Source organism: Giraffa tippelskirchi, chromosome 7 (assembly GCF_054371585.1).
Source record: "Giraffa tippelskirchi isolate mGirTip1 chromosome 7, T2T-mGirTip1v1.2.pri, whole genome shotgun sequence".
Taxonomy (NCBI): Eukaryota; Metazoa; Chordata; class Mammalia; order Artiodactyla; family Giraffidae; genus Giraffa; species Giraffa tippelskirchi.
Window position 1 is genome coordinate 88,469,131 of NC_137281.1, and position 15,782 is coordinate 88,484,912.

General features: G+C 44.3%; 1 gene segment (V, D, J or C); it reads right to left on the reverse strand.

Annotated features, from left to right (window-relative positions):
• The window catches only part of LOC145512638 (T cell receptor alpha chain MC.7.G5-like), a 331,485-nt gene that overhangs the window by 45,876 nt on the left and 269,827 nt on the right, over nucleotides 1–15,782 (reverse strand). Inside the window, 1 exon segment of the C gene segment in view lies at nucleotides 10,838–10,884. Coding sequence covers nucleotides 10,838–10,884 — 47 coding nt within the window.

Sequence of the window (15,782 nt, forward strand, 5' to 3'; positions counted from 1 at the left end):
CAATCTCGGTCTGTCTGCACACAAGGGAAGAGTAATTCATAAACAGTTTTCAAATGGGAGAAGCTGAACTTGCTTCACCTTCCCCGATACTTTAAATAAAAATGCAAACGAGAAAAACAGATCATTTGTCTGGAGTCATGATGCATCTGATTTTCTACTGTCTTATTTTCACTGCTGATAAGATTCTAGTCAGTACCATGGTATTCACACATAGATTGAGCTGACTTGGTTTACAGAACCTTCTCTCTGTGAGAAATGGTATCCTGGGGGAACGAGGACCAGCCAGAAGTGGGGAAAGCCCTACAGAGCACAGCATTGGGAAGGGTGGCCCACAGTACCATGAGGATGAACCAAAGCCAGTTGACTGTTTATACAAAACACCTTTGCAAAATCTCTGCTTGGTTTCTAGGACTTACTTGGAAAAACCTGTAATCTGGTTCCAGCCCCAAAGATGAGTTTGTCGCTGTTGGAGACACAGTGATACCAAGGCCTACAAAAACCCCTGAGCCTAGCAAGGCGCTCTGCCCACATCTGGCCCCTCTGTTTTCTCCCTGTCTCTAACACCAAATAATCACCAGTGGCAAAGAAGATCTGGGCATACATTTCAAACACCCATGCAATCATCAAACAGTCAGTTTTTGTTTTGGTTAAGTTCCATCCCTGGCGAATTCCTATGGCCTGTGCTTATTATGTTTTCAATTCACAGAGGTGACAGCTCAAGATAATTGACCGTAAGAAAACAAGGAATCTCAGGCTGTAATCCCAGTTCTGACTTTTTGGGTTTGACTTAAATTATTTAACTTGTCTGCGCTTCGGCTTCTCTCTCTGTGAAATTATGTGTGATGATGTGTGATCCTGTTTACTTTCTCAGAGGACGTTGTGAAGGCAAAAGCGCTGGTGAGAGAGCAGTGGGTTACACGCAGCAATGCATTTTGAAAAATGTGGGGGAAATTGCTTGTTTAAGCCAAGATATTATTAACACGAATAGGAGGGAATATGTTAGCTAAAGTGTATTGCCAAAATAACTAACAAAAAGCTTTCTGAGGAAAAGCTGAAGGGGAATGTATCTGTCTTGAATATTTTCCCCCAAGAAAGTTAGTGGACACAGTCAGTTAATCTGCCAGAGAAGACAGGCCTGGAAAATGTCTGCTGAATTCTTAAGTCTGACTGCCCGGGGATAAGAAGAAATGACTGCCCTCCCACAGCAGCGATGAGCATAGAATAGGTTCCCACCACGTTCTAATTTCCCTTTGCTGTTGGCAGCATTAACGGAAATCAGTCGAAGTTATGTCTGAAAATGAATTTGATCGCCTTAATGGTCAGTCAAGCAGTGTGGCTAGATCCAGAAATCGTATCCCATAAGTGACTAGCTGGGAAATGGGGGTGGGGGGATAACTCCTTTATTTGATTGACATACTAACCCACAGAAGTGAGAAGAGATGCTTATACTTACGAGGTATAACAATCACTTGAGTGCCAGACCCCAAATGCAGCACATCCCCAAAGCCTGTTTGTCCACAATGGCTGACTCCACTACAAAAACCTGCCACCCTTCAGAGCCACATATGTGGAATCAAGGTGTAAGCTACAGTTTTCCATGGAGGAGGGGGCTCAGACACATGTATCACAAAGGCCACGGTGGTCCTCATTCTGTGACCGACCTTCCTCCAGAGGCTCTCCCTCATCCCGGGCCCAGCTCCAGCCTAGATACAGGCATTCGGTACCCGAGGTGGCCGGGAGGATTCCCTTAGGTGCCTGAGCTTTTGGAGGGTCATTCATGGAGCTGAGGACAATGCCACTGACGGCCAAAGGCTGGCAGCCTCTTTAATATGTGGTGGAGTTGGTGCTGGGGTGGGCATGAGACGCAGGGATCACAGGAGAGAGAAAGGAGTTAGATAGAGGAGTGGGAGAAGGAAGGGACTGAAAACAGAAGTAAGAAGGGTAGACCCACAGAGCAACAGCTGATGTCAAAATTCGTCCTGCTCTGATTTGTGAGAACACAGGAGTTCTAGAGAAAAACATGTTCCCAGCTCTGTCAGTCACCCTGACATATTTAGTGCCCTTTTCCCTCCCGTAACAACCTCTCGTATGCAGCTAGGAAGGGACACACTGCAAATAGAGACACCCCCCCCCACCGCCATCTCACTCTGTTTTGCAGAACCATCTGACCAAATGTTCTACACGAAGGGGCAGGAATGGCAGCCACAAAAGATCCTCTGAATCTGTTTCTCTTTTTCTAATTAGGCTGTCAATCTGTTTAGCTAATAATTCCTATGAAGTGTCTTAATCTCTTCCAAGGAAAGGAGTCATATAAATGCAAAACAGCAACAGCCATAAGTCAAATGGCTTGCTGGGTGTCTTTGTGCGCAGAGTTGCTGTTGAATAGAAGGAAAACTTGCTGTGTGGAGATGAGACAGACGAGGGAAAAAACAGAGCAGCATTTGTTTTTATTAGGCTGAGTCTATACAGCACAAAGTAAAACAGATCTGGCAATTATTTAGGTAATGTGACAGTCAATTCAGGCCATTTTGAGCCCAAAAAAGGTTTCTCAAGGAAATGCCTAAATATTTGGATCAGCTACTGACATTAATCAAATTAACTGGATGATTGTGCTGTGCAGACACAAGCTAATAAATGTGCCCTGTGATGGTTCTCCCGAAAGGGTTACATTTTATAAGCTTACATTAAAACTGGCCCAATATTTACACCCACTCTCTTCATTTTGGTACAGCAATTGACATTTCCCATTTTTTCTTACAACATGTTTTACATTTAGAGCTGCAAAAGTAGGGGTGACCTTCTCCCTGGAGAGTCTTATCAGGTTAATACACGGAAGCTCATTTAGAAATTCATTAGGTGTCTGGGATGTGAGAGCTGGTCATTATAGATTAAGGGCTTTTTCTCAAGTGGCAAAGAACTTACGGGGGAGGGTGGAGAGGCTTGTTCCTGTCCCAAAGACAAGCTGCTTTGCTCCAGAAGTTAACACAGTGTTCCTGCCCAGTACAAAAACACTTTACTCTGGGCCATTTTCTTCCTCCTCTTTCTCTGTGAGGCTCACCCTGGGGATACCCATACACATTTTGACTCTTTTGACTCCTACTTGATGATAGCCTTTTACCAACCATCCTATGGAAAAAATGTTCTTTTCCATGTTTCTTAACAAAAAAATCCAAATTATCAACAGTCTCCCATTTTTCCTCCCCATTTTTTCACACAAAAACTTATCATTTTCATGTTACCCATCTTCCCCTTGAAAGGCAATTCTTAAGAGAATTCTAGTGGGTACTGGGGTGGTTCTCGCTACAGTATGCTATTATGTAAAATCACCTTTATTTTTTTGGTAGACTTCTTACACTTGATGTTTTTATGTCTCCCATCAAATTATATTCTCTTGGTCTTGCCTAGAAACTCCAGACCTAACTCACCTCAAGTCCTGCTCCTTTTTTTGCCACTAACTGAAACCAAGTGAGTTAGAAAAGACCATACCAGTCAAGCTTTACCCACATTCTTCTTACTAATGTTAACGAAAGATGAAATCTAAAAATAAGAGCCTTTGATAAGTTGAAAAGGCAGAGAAGATTAACAAAAGAATGAACTTAATGGGTAACTCTGGACTGTTCTGAACATCAGACCTACCTGGTTTTACTTGTAACATTGTCCCCTGCCCAAAGGTGAGTCTTTCTGTGTTTCCTGAGGCACACTGTAATGCTCTACTTTACAAAAACTGTAAAAGGAGATCCTTTCCTCCCTCCAGCAACCTGATCTAGTAGTAATAACTAATATTTATTGGAGACTTACTATGTGTCACTGCCTGCAAGGCCCTTGGTCAGCATTAACTCTCTTAATCTCATAACAATGCAGTGATATAGGTACTGTTCTTATTTCCACTTAACAGATGAAAAAATGAGGCATAAGGAGATTAGGTAACCTGCCCGAAGTCGCACATTTAGCAAGTAGCAGAGTTAGGGTTTACCCAGGCAGTTTGATTCCAAAATTCACCTATGGTGGCTAAACCTTTCACTGGCCTTAAAAAAATTATGGGTTCCCCTTTAAAGTGTGCATCCTAGTAACACTGACTAAATAGTTGGCTCATCGATCCTAATAAAGGTGCCCTGAGAAGGTTCTCTTGAAAGGCTTACATTTCTAAACTTAACATTAAAACTGGTTCAATATTTATATCCACTCCCTTCATTTTGGCATAGCAATTGACATTTCCCATTTTTTCTTGCAACCCATGACTTACATTTAGAGTTGCAAAGGTAAGGGTGACCTTCTCCCTGGAGAGTCGTATCAAGTTAACACACAGAAGCTCATTTAGAAATTCATTAACGCCTCTATCAAAGATGTCTTTCCCAAATCCTCTGAGCTCACTGTATCACCCCCTCTCCTCTCCCCACAGCTCCAGCCTGGAAATCCAGAAATTCCCTGGGAGCTAGCCAAAGCCACAGCAAACACTGCTGGGAACAAGTCTGGTTGTACAAGGCACAATTCTGAGCAGAGTGGGTCATCCCTAAGATGCTCCTGAAGAGTCTTGGAGAGAAGAACTCTTCAAGAGACCAGAATTAGGATGAAACCAACTTCCTTCCCTATTACTTCTAGTAAATCTGCCATAAGGCTGTAACCCAAAGAGAACTGAGAGATGCAGAAATTACATGGTAGGTTTGAGTCATGCTGGATAATCCATAATAGGGAGATGCTCTCCAGGGAGACCACTGGGAGGGCCCTGAGTTCTGAGAGTTCCCAGCAGCACATGAGTTATCTTTGGTTGGAGGCTAACAGGATTCACCAATGGCCTGTGATGATGTTGGTACAGTGTAGACTAAGGAGGCTGTGATACATGATGTGTAGTTTCACCTTGTCTAACTTTTGACGCTCCCTGGTGGCTATTTTGAAATGGGCCAACTGTTTGCTCTGTAAGACAACAGTCTAACACTTCAACTGCTTTCCCACCAAGAACATCTGAAACATTCTATCTAGTTATTTTGATTGAGAGGTAGGCGAGGGTTCAGCTTGGGTGGAGGAGAGAAAAACACTACTCATTACTGCACATTTAGAACTGTCTATCTAAAGAGGAGACAGTGTCTCAGATACTTCAAACTATAGAGACAGGTTTGAGAGAGTTAATTTAAAGACTCACTTGGATTTACTGCCAGACTTGTCCCCAGTCCCCAAATCAGCTTACGGTTGTTGCCAATATTACACAGTCAAAGAAAGCTTTACAGAAACCGAACAGGCCAATGTGTACCAGGAAATCCCTTTCAATCCCCAAATCTAGCCAGCGTGCTCCTCCAGCTGGGATCCTGGCCAAAGAAGCAGTGGGGAAAACTGCTCATAATCATGGCCAGTTCACAGCATGGTTGGGACACAAAGGCTCTTCTGAGGTTACATATTTCATCCCCAACCTCCAAACCAAGCTGTCCTCTCACCAAGGCCATCAAGGCATGGCAAAAATCCTCACAAAGTCGCTGGAGAAGGTTCTCCCACTCCAGTGCTCAGCCATCCCTGAGTTTAACCCAGACTCTCTGATGCAAATGGTTAAGACAAAAAGGACAAAGAATCTGTTATCCTCCAGCTTATTTGTTTCTGTTCCAGATAATTACCTATGTGCCCGTTTTCACATATACATATGACATATATGTATACTGTATCATCATTAGGATTAATGGTTAGAATTAACTTTAAAAACATTGGGTGGAGAAAGTCCTCAAATGAAGTTCAGTGTTATGGCTTCCTTTGGAAATCAGAACATTCATTATGGATTCAGCAGAGATACTCACGAGGTTTGACCATTAACCTTGTTCCCCCTCCAAATGTGAACACGTTGCCTGCATTATTATTCACACAGTGATCTTCAGCTCAGCAAAAACCTCCTGGAAACTGAACTAAGTTTTCCCTAAAGATCTTCTGGAAGAAGCGATACCGTGAGCATGGAGAATATTAAGTAATTGTCACAGTAATAACCTGGCACAGAATCCTAGCTCCAGCTTGGAGTTCAGGACTGTTTCCACATTGGATGAATGGAGGGTATTCTTTCTAAATATTCTAAAGAAGGAATTTTCCCACAAAAGCCCAGAATACTTTCCCACAAAAGCCCAGACTGCCAAAATCCTAGCTATCCTCTGGTGCTTTAGATAATAATTCTCCCGAGGTTCTGAAGATCATGTACCTCATTTGGACAAAGCAGGAACAGTTCCTGTGCATGGCACCAAAGCAAAAGCAGTCAGAGATGCTGTCATCGCAGTGAGAGAGACTGAGGGCAGCTGCCACTGCCCACCTGGCAAGAGGGGTGGGCATGTTGGTCCACCCTTTCAGGGTACTGGAGCCTGGCTCTGATGTCCAGCCTCTCGAATGTGTAAGGGGATTCCTGCCTTGTTCTCATTTGAAAAAACTAGAGACAGTTGCAGGCACTGGTCAGCCCTGGAGCTCACCCTTGACTCCGGCTGCAGACCTTTCATCCCCAGCTTGGACAATCACCAGGAAAAGGCCTTTCACTACTTTCTATCTTTGTCCTGGTAGAGACTTTTCCTTTCTCGCTGTCCCTTTCCTGGGAGATAACACAAGTCAAGGACTAACCTAAAATCATTCTTTTAAAGGTAGCTTCCCCTGTCCTGTCAAGGTGATCCTTTTGAATCTCTCTTAATTTTGAGGTAGCTTGAAGGAAAATCTGAGAAGGATTCTACCTTTTACTTCCACTGTTGAGTATAGGGCAAAGCGTCCTCCCCACTTCCCCACCTCTGGGCATCAGGGGGACCAGGGGCTTAAGAACCAACAATCCGGAATGGACCCCTCCAGAGGGAAAACAAGAAACACGCAGGAAATATGGTAGCCCACACATTCCTACTTGGGTTTAGTCAGTGTTGTTCTCCTCCAGAAAATGTCTTCCCTCCTCTACACACCCGTTACAGAAGCATCTCCTTCCTTCCTACTTTGCTATTTGCCTGTTAGATCTCTTACCCAAGCCTCCGTCATTTTGAAGAAGGGATATAGTTTCTCAAGTTGTCCTGTGAAATGAAGTCTGGTGACACTTGTGCTGGGTCTCTTGGCTGAGAAACAATTTGTTTCATGTCTGCAAGTCTGCTTTCATTGGTGGGTCCGTGGAATCTGATTTATGGACATCAGGTTCAGATGTGGGCAGTTGTAAGCATTCAGGGGAAGCAGGTGTCCAGTTTGCCTGGAGCAGAGCATTTGAGGAAGGGAACAGCTGGAAAGAGATTTGGAGAATGAAAGGGTCCAGGTTTTAGAGAGCCTGCTTTCCTGGTGACTCGGACAGTAAAGAATCTGCCTGCAGTGTAGGAGACCTGGGTTTGATCCCTGGGTCAGGAAGATCCCCTGGAGAAGGGAATGGCTACCCACTCCAGTATTCTTGCCTGGGGGATTCCATGCACAGAGGAGCCTGGTGGGCTACAGTCTTTGGGGTCGCATGAGTCGGACACAACTGAGCAACTATCTTTCACTTAATTACTTAAGTCACAGGCTAAGAAGTGGACATAATGGTTTCTCAAAACACGAATGCCCAGATAAAGCATTGAATTGGATGAGGGAGAAAGGCATAAAGAGGGGTAGGAAAAGCAAGTGAAAAATGTGGAATGAGAGTACAGTTTTGAAAAGAATTCCTGTGTTTAAAGGAATCTCTCAAAGTCTTAAGCCAATAAATATTTTCTAGTAATTAATATAATTCTTACAAAATTGGTGGTAAGTTTATGTTAGTGAGCCCCAAGCTCTCCTTCGTCCCTCCTGTCCAGAGTAGAGGGACCCAGAATGGCCACTTCAGGCAGCTGCCATTTTTGCTTCCATAGTTTACAGCTAGTATTTCTCTTATGTTACCTTTGCCTCTCAGATACCAGCAACATTTAAAATAATCTGTCTTGCCTGTAATACTCACTTGTTAAAACCTGCAGTCTAGTGCCTGCTCCAAAGATGTATTTGTAGTTTCCTGAGTCACAGTGCTACGTGGCTCTACACAAACCAACACAGAATTCCCCTTTTCTTATAGTAGCTTTGGAGTCAATTAGCAAGATATTGTATGCACTTTTTCCATGGAAAGGTTTTGCTTTCATGTTTTCCTAAAAGGGATTTACTTGGGATAACATCTCAGTTCATACTGAAGTCTTCTTGCTTTGGTTAGGTTTGGGCTTGCAAAACTTTCTCAGTCTCAGGCTATGTTTATCTTAAGTATGTTTATTAAGTAAAGAGGCTGTTTCAACAAACATGTCAGGATTTAAACATCTAAATGATGGTTGAACCCTTCAAAGTACTCCATTTAGGATCAGTTTATGGGCCACACATATATAACAATGACCTTATTGTACAGTCATACCTCATTTTTTGGAACCACGATAGTACCAGTAATTATTTTGAGTCCCTCCTTTATTTATAAGTCATGGCTCCAAAAGCTTTTTGCTTATTAATAAAAATAAAATTCACCTTCAGAAGATAAAGCCATCAAGGCTGCTACAGAAAGAATGTTCCAGGCCCTTTGAGGGCAGATTCAAAGGAGGAGATGAGCAATGGCCAGTAGGGTGTGTGTAGGGGACTGAAGTGTGTGTCACTTCAGGCTGAGTGGCTTGACTGGGCCACTCATTTAAATGTACAAACTCTATTTGTTAACAAATCAGTCCGGTTACTTATTGTCACACCCGGTTCAGGCACAGAGGGTAGCTGACAAAACACAACTGAAATGTGAAATGGCAAGCATTTCTGCAAAGAGTGTGCCTGCATGGAAAGCACCTCAGTTTCTATAATTCTAACAGAAAAAACCCAAAGCCAAACCCCCGAGCACTGAACTCTGCAAGGGTGGAGATAGTGTATAAATTTTCAACACTGCTTGTTGTAATACATCTCTCTTCCCCTCTCCCTGACAGCTTCACAACTCAGATAAACACCCTGCTTTATCACAGGCAATCCAGTGGCGACAGGGAGGCTTCCAAGGTACAGGGATTCTCTGTCCCTCCTGCAGAGTAGACTCAGCCAGGCTGGGTGATGGGAGAAGTCTGTGTGGGGAACTCCTTTGTCCCCAGAGTGGAGGAGGGGGCTGTCCACTGACATGACCCATTGAGGGCCATCCTCACACCAGAGAAAGTTGGATTGTTCCACTGTTCTCCCAGTAGAGGAAAGCCACGAGAAGCTTCTAACTCCTGCTGCCCATCCCTCACACAAGCCCTCAGTCCACCTGCCGGATTTTCCAATTCCACCAGGTGACATGGCATAAGTGCAACCAGCTCCTCAGTGCTTGTCTGTTAAGGACACGCTTCTGTGGCCACACGCTGCTGCTTTGGTAGCCTCCCTTTTCATTGGTTTGTTTCTGTATCTATCACCGAGCTTTTCTGCCTCTTATCTCTGCTTTTTCCCCAAAGCCTCAACGTGCTTTATGGACCTTCAAGAAACACTGACTATGGTATTAATACAATTTATCAAACTGCCCAAAGGACTGATAACTAAATCCAGCCTCCAGGGAAACATGTATTCATATCTACTCATACATCCAACATAGTTAACAACTGCATGCTAAACGAAGCAATTACGTTCAGCTGCGTTTCAACAGGTCCCTTTGGATGGCTCTCCAGAAAGGATAAGGTGTTAACCGCAAGAACTCACCGGGTGTGACCAGCACTGAGGTGCCTTGGCCAAAGTGGAGCACATAGCCGGTACTGAGTTCCACAGTGCACCTTCCCTAAACAAAAAGCCCCTCTCTTCCTCATGGGACCCTCCATTAAATCTAACGTCTAAACACCCATCACCCTGCAGTCATACAGCCTGTGGGTCTCCCAGGGCCCTCTTCCAGGAGACCATTGCTGAGAAAGTCATTCACTCACCACAGTGAGGTGGGCGATCACTCCTGAGAATCGCCAACCTGGGGAGGGGGCCCTGTTACACGTTGTGAAACCCTGTGTCCAGCAGAGGCGAGGACCGTCTGAACTGAGGACAGCCAGGGGCCTGGACCAGGGAAGCTCTGTGGGCTTATGGCTGAAGGGTGGGTAAATTTCTTCTCATTCTCTCTGGATTGTGCTTTAGTTGCACTCATTGATTAGTCTCTGAAATCCCCCAACACTTACTTGGTTTAACAGAGACCGTAGTGCCTTTTCCAAAGAGGAGCCTTCCTTGGCTGCTGCCAACATTCACACAGTCGTATGGGGCCTTACAATAATCAGTGGGTGGGAAAGATTCAAGGGGAGACAGAATAAGGGAGACCACTTGCCCTCTAGTGAAAGTCTCACTGCTTTGCAGCCTCAACTCCCAGTACCTTGGCAGGGATAGGACAATTCTCTAAAAATAACAGCTGGCTGTGTGGATAGATCTGAGCTTGATCTTAAACCCCCAGTCTTGCTCCCATAACACTGAGTTCTGATGGCTGACTCATGCCTGAGACATGTGGAACAATTGCAAGGTCAGGCAGAGATATGCCATCTAGCAAGGGGGTCAGAGAGTGGCTATTTTGGGGACTAGGGACCATGCCACTTTCATAGTTCTTACAAAGAATAACAACCATAAAATCCGATAAAAACCCAAAAAAGGAGCCGACTGTGCTCTCTCGGAGAGGAGGAGGGATCTTCTTGAGGAAAACCTGATTTCTGAGTTGTTTGGTTTTTTTTAATTTGAGTTTTGCATATTATTATTAGCATTTTTATATATCCAGAGCCAAGGAAGAAACCAATGAAAATTTCTACTTCTTTGTGACCTAATTCTTAGGATTGCCAGAACTCATCAAGGAATGGACTCCAACCAGCTCAGGTACAAAGAAACCAGGTGCATATACCCCCTTGGGAGCAGCAGTGTCCTAATCCTGCTAAACTGCACAGGACAGCACTGCCTTTCAGACTGACCTGCTTCCCTCACTTACTTGGTTTTACAGTCAGTCTGGTGCCTGCTCCAAAGCGTAGGTCGTTGCTATAATTGCCACAGCAGTACACCCTCTAACAAAAACCTCCCAAGGAAAGCTTGCAGCCGGGCTCCCAGTGTGGCAGGGGCAGGGGGCAGAGGCACCAACTAAGATCACAACACAACTGTCCCATTCTCCTCTGTCATAGGAATGGAGCCGTTTGTCATGTTTCTAGGCTGTACAAGAGGGCACTTCTCAGCGCACTGAGCATAGCTAATCCAGAACCCAAATTGGCACTCTGAGACATAGAATCAGCTCTCAAACAGGTTCCCAAATTAGGTATAAACCCATGCCACAAACAAATCATGCCCAAACACATGGTGTGTCTTCAGGGACCACTGTATATGACTTACTGCCTGGTGGCATGCTCCAGATTGTTGATAATTTGCATCTTAATTATGGGTTCAAAATACTCAAACTGCTCATCTATATAATTTCACGTTAATTATCATGTAGTTATTTCATAATTGGTAAATAATGAAACACGGCAGTGTGTTGGGAGAGAGGGTTGGCATTTCATTAGGTTTTCAGAGGGTTGAGTGTCTTACTCCACCAAGGGACTAGCCCAACAATTCCTCTCAGAAGTTGAGTGTGTAGGACATTAAGCAAGTTTCCTGAGAGTCACTCAAAAACAGTCATTAGAAGGTCACTCTAGCCCACTGACACGACTGAGTGACTGAACTGAGCTGAACTAGCCCACTTCCTCCCTTTTGCACATGTCACCCTTGAAAAGTTATCTGGAAGAGCAGGGCTCTCTACTCTCTATTTGAGAACGCTTTTCATTCTGTTGCTCAGAGTGACATAATCCTGGTGATAAATTCCCAAACCTGCTGCTCCAAAGAAAACACACAGAGTTAACAAAGACTGAAAAAGCTTCAAGTAGGGAGAAGTCTGTTTTCACAGGTGGATAGGAAAGCCTCAGCAGTAGAAATAAAAACTAGCACAAATACTGATGGAATGCTGGTACCCTCAGTGAGACCACCTCCCACTGGAACAAAGGCAGGACTACATCCAGCTAGGATATCCCCTCCCGAGCACTCCTGTTTCAGAGGTTTCGCTGATGGGTCAGCAGTAAAGAATATGCCTGCCAATGCAGGAGATGTGGGAGACACGGGTTCGATCCCTGGGTCGGGAAGATCACCTGGAGAAGGAAACAGCAACCCATGCCAGTATTCGTGTCTGGGAAGTCCCATGGAGAGTGGAGCCTGGCAGGCTACAGTCCATAGGGTCGCAGAGTCGGATGCAACTGAGTGGTTGAGTGACTGAATACACACACACAGTTTTTACCTTATGGTTCCTACTACCTACCAAGGGTGACCTGAAGTCTCGTTCCAGTCCCAAATATGACTTTCCTGCCACTGCTCGAGTTACACTGTGAGATGCTCCATGACAGAAACATGCTGCTGGTCTCTCTATCCTACACTCTGTTACTCAGAGCTCTCCCCATGGATGGGCTGCCCAGGCAAGACCTTGGGGATCCCTTTCCATCCATTTCCCAAGCTCTGCAGCGTTAACCCTAGGAGGGTGGTAGGGCTCTGGCCAGATACTACCTGTTGTGGCCCTCTTTGACCTCAACTCATCGTGGGGTGCTGGCCAGCTGATGAAGACTGAGAAGTTGTCAAGTTCAACTCCCCAGACACTGGGAACTGAACTCCTTGTCCTTTCTCTTTCATGGGTTCTGTGTTAACGAATCTCCCTTGTCAGAATTTGATGAGAGATGGGACTCAGAAAGCAAATGATTAATAACTGTTCTAACTTAAGGTCCCTAAGTCAGGCAGAGAAGAGGGCATGAAGACAGAAAAGGAGAAACTATCAAAATTCTATCCGCACAGCCATGTCCGCAATACCCATGAGAGTCATTTTCATTGCAAAGATGCTGATAACAAAACGGCCACTATATATTCATGCTTCAGTCCCAAGTGGTATCCTTTGTCTGCCAGAATCCAGAATCCCCAGTAATGGGGTTACACTTACAATAAGCACCCAGGAGCCCCCCAGACTATCCCCTCCCACATCTACACCTCTCAAAAGTGCCTGTGTGCTTAGGACCTTGCTGATACGCCCATGGGACCAGAGGCTCATCAGCAGGGTGTGGGAATGTCCCCATGCGGTCTTCACTGAGGTCCCCAGCTCTGAGGCAGAAGCACTTACGGGGCTGGATGATGAGCTGAGTCCCTTTTCCAAAGATGGGTCTGCTCCTTCCTCCTGTATTCACACCCCATGTCAACCCTTTACATAAATCTCTCTGCCAGAGACCCATGCCTTGAACCTCCAGAACTTCTAGCTACAGATGCTCCAAAGCCCACAAACACCAGGAACAGCTCACAGCCCTGCTGAAGCTGCTGGTCATTTCTTCCCCTCCCTTGTTGCTGTCTTAAAAACTGAAAACCCATAACGAGATAAGGGGACTGGAGATGAGGACAGGGACTGCCAACACATGACTACCAACTGCACCACTGCCGATTTCTTCATGAGAGCAGACAAGGTCACAAAACATACCCCTGTCACGTAGGAGAAGATGGGGAGGACAGAGGCCCTTAGTCACAGACGTTTAAAGGGGCTATGGTTTGTACATCTGGCGTTAAAACAGGACAATGCAAAAATTATGCTAGAACAAATAATAGGAAGAGACATAAATGTTTCACTTTCCTCTCAGACTTACTGGGCCTCACTGCTAAACGCGTCCCGGTCCCAAAAGTCAGCCTGCTTCCGCTGCCACTCTTCTCACTGTTGTCAGCAGCTTTACAGAAACAGGGCAGACATCTGTCACGGGTGTCACCTCACCAACCTGGCTGGCTGGTTTTCTCCTGACACCGATCCTGAAGTGCCCTACAAACCAAGCTGTGCGCACCTTCCCTCACACCTCTCCAAGTCACAGGCTCAGGATAAATTTCTCAGCTCAAAACAACAGGCTAAGGTTTCTATCTGACAAGTCTAGACACCCAAACAGCAAGCAGTGCTGTCCTGCAGAGACGCTGACATTTGAAAAAATTTTTGAGTTCTATTTCAAACCTTAGAAAATTTAAGTTCTCTTTTAACATCAGTTAATTGGTGTATTTAACTCTCTCAATGGCAATGCATGGTAATTCTTTGAAAAATTTAAAAATCTATAGTTTATAATAATATTAAGTTTATATAAAACCCCATGGTTACCTTTAGAGGAAACTAGGAAACCATTCAATATTCCCAAACTAGTAACTACAAGGAAAGAACACTAACTACAAGGAAAGAACCAAGCGTGTACTCTTGCATTTCTTATAACTGTGTGGGAATTCTTAAGTGAATCACAGTAATAAAGTGTTTGTGTTGCACTGAAATTTCACTTTTTCTTCCTTAGAAACAAAACCTTCTAAACTAGAGTCTATTTGATTTGTTATGAAACACAGGTTGGGATTAAGGTGGGCCAGAGCACGTTTTATACTCACGAGGCTTGACTATCAAAGTGGTTCCTGAGCCAAAGATCAGTGTGTTTCCAGAATTCACACAGCATCAAACTCCTTTACAAAAACAGCTCGTGGGTTTTAGCATGTGAGGTGGCATGGGGATGAGTGACTTGGTCTTGGAAACAGAACTCTTTCTCTCTGCATGTAGGACTTGCTGGGTTTTGGCCAAGAAGCCAAAAATATTGGAGTTATCACAGAAACTTCCAAATTTGAAAAGTTCGATTGTGTATGGAGTTTTGCTTGTGTTTGCTCTTTGCTTCTTGGAGTAGGATAAATGCTACAACTCTTCTCTAGAAGGAACGAATGCTCCAAAGTTTCAGTATATCTTTTCTTTCAGTGCTTTTCTAACCCTCTAGCAGAATTTTCTTTCATCTCATTAATCCTAATCAGACTCCCCTGTTACAAACATTTCTACTCTGTTGTGATGTCCTCCAATTTCAAAACCCATAGCAACCACCAATCAGTAAAAATTTCTGGATGCATTGATTGGAAACAAACTCTTTGCAGGTGGCTTCCACATACAGTTTTTGAGTATTTGGGGCTCTGAATTGGTTTAGAACCACTCTGATCGTCCCCTGCTGGGGAAAGCATACTTTTACTGAATTGCTCTTGGTGGCACAGAGGAGAGTGACATTTTCACTGAGCGAGTTATGTTTTCACTTGGGGAAAGTCCCCTGAACACTTCTGGCTACTGACCATCACTGGGTCCCCACAGCTCAGCTCTGTCACTGTCTTGCTTTGTAACTCTCAGAGCTCCCTTTCCCTAGATACAGAGCAGAGAGAGTACCACTCCCCTACCTTCTCCAGACAGAGACGAAAAAGGCTTTGAAGCCTAAAGGTGCTTTATCCAGCCTAGCTGGGAGATGCTTTATAATGTAATTTTCACTACAATAGTCTGAGCCATCCAAGTCCTCAATACTCATGCCTTTAATTTCTAATGCAGAAAAAAGAGAAAAATATTCCTGCCTTTAATTTCTAATGCAGAAAAAAGAGAAAAATATTCCTCTAGGTAACTGAGTGGTTAAGACAGTTGAGAAATCCAGATTTGGACAGGTTCCATCTATCCAGTTCTTGCCCTTCCAGTATTTGCGAGGTTATTTTTTGTTACAAAGTCTACATGTTCAGATTTTCCACAGCTTTAAATTTTAGATGCAAGAAATTTATTTGCCCCATGCTTTTCGCATTACTGTACTCTGGGTATATATATCCAGGATTTATCTCGTTCTTTCTATCTCTCTCTCATCTATCAACTATCAACTATCTATCTATCTATCATTTCAGACATAGGTTTTTTTTTTTTTTTTGCCATTAATTCTGTGCCTTATCCACATTGTAACTTACTAAACACTCGGGAATTGGTGGTGGACCAGGAAGCCTGGCCTGCTGCAGTCCATGGGGTGGCAAAGAGTCAGACATGACTGAGCGACTGAACTGAACCGAACTGAGATGTGCTGTCACACTGA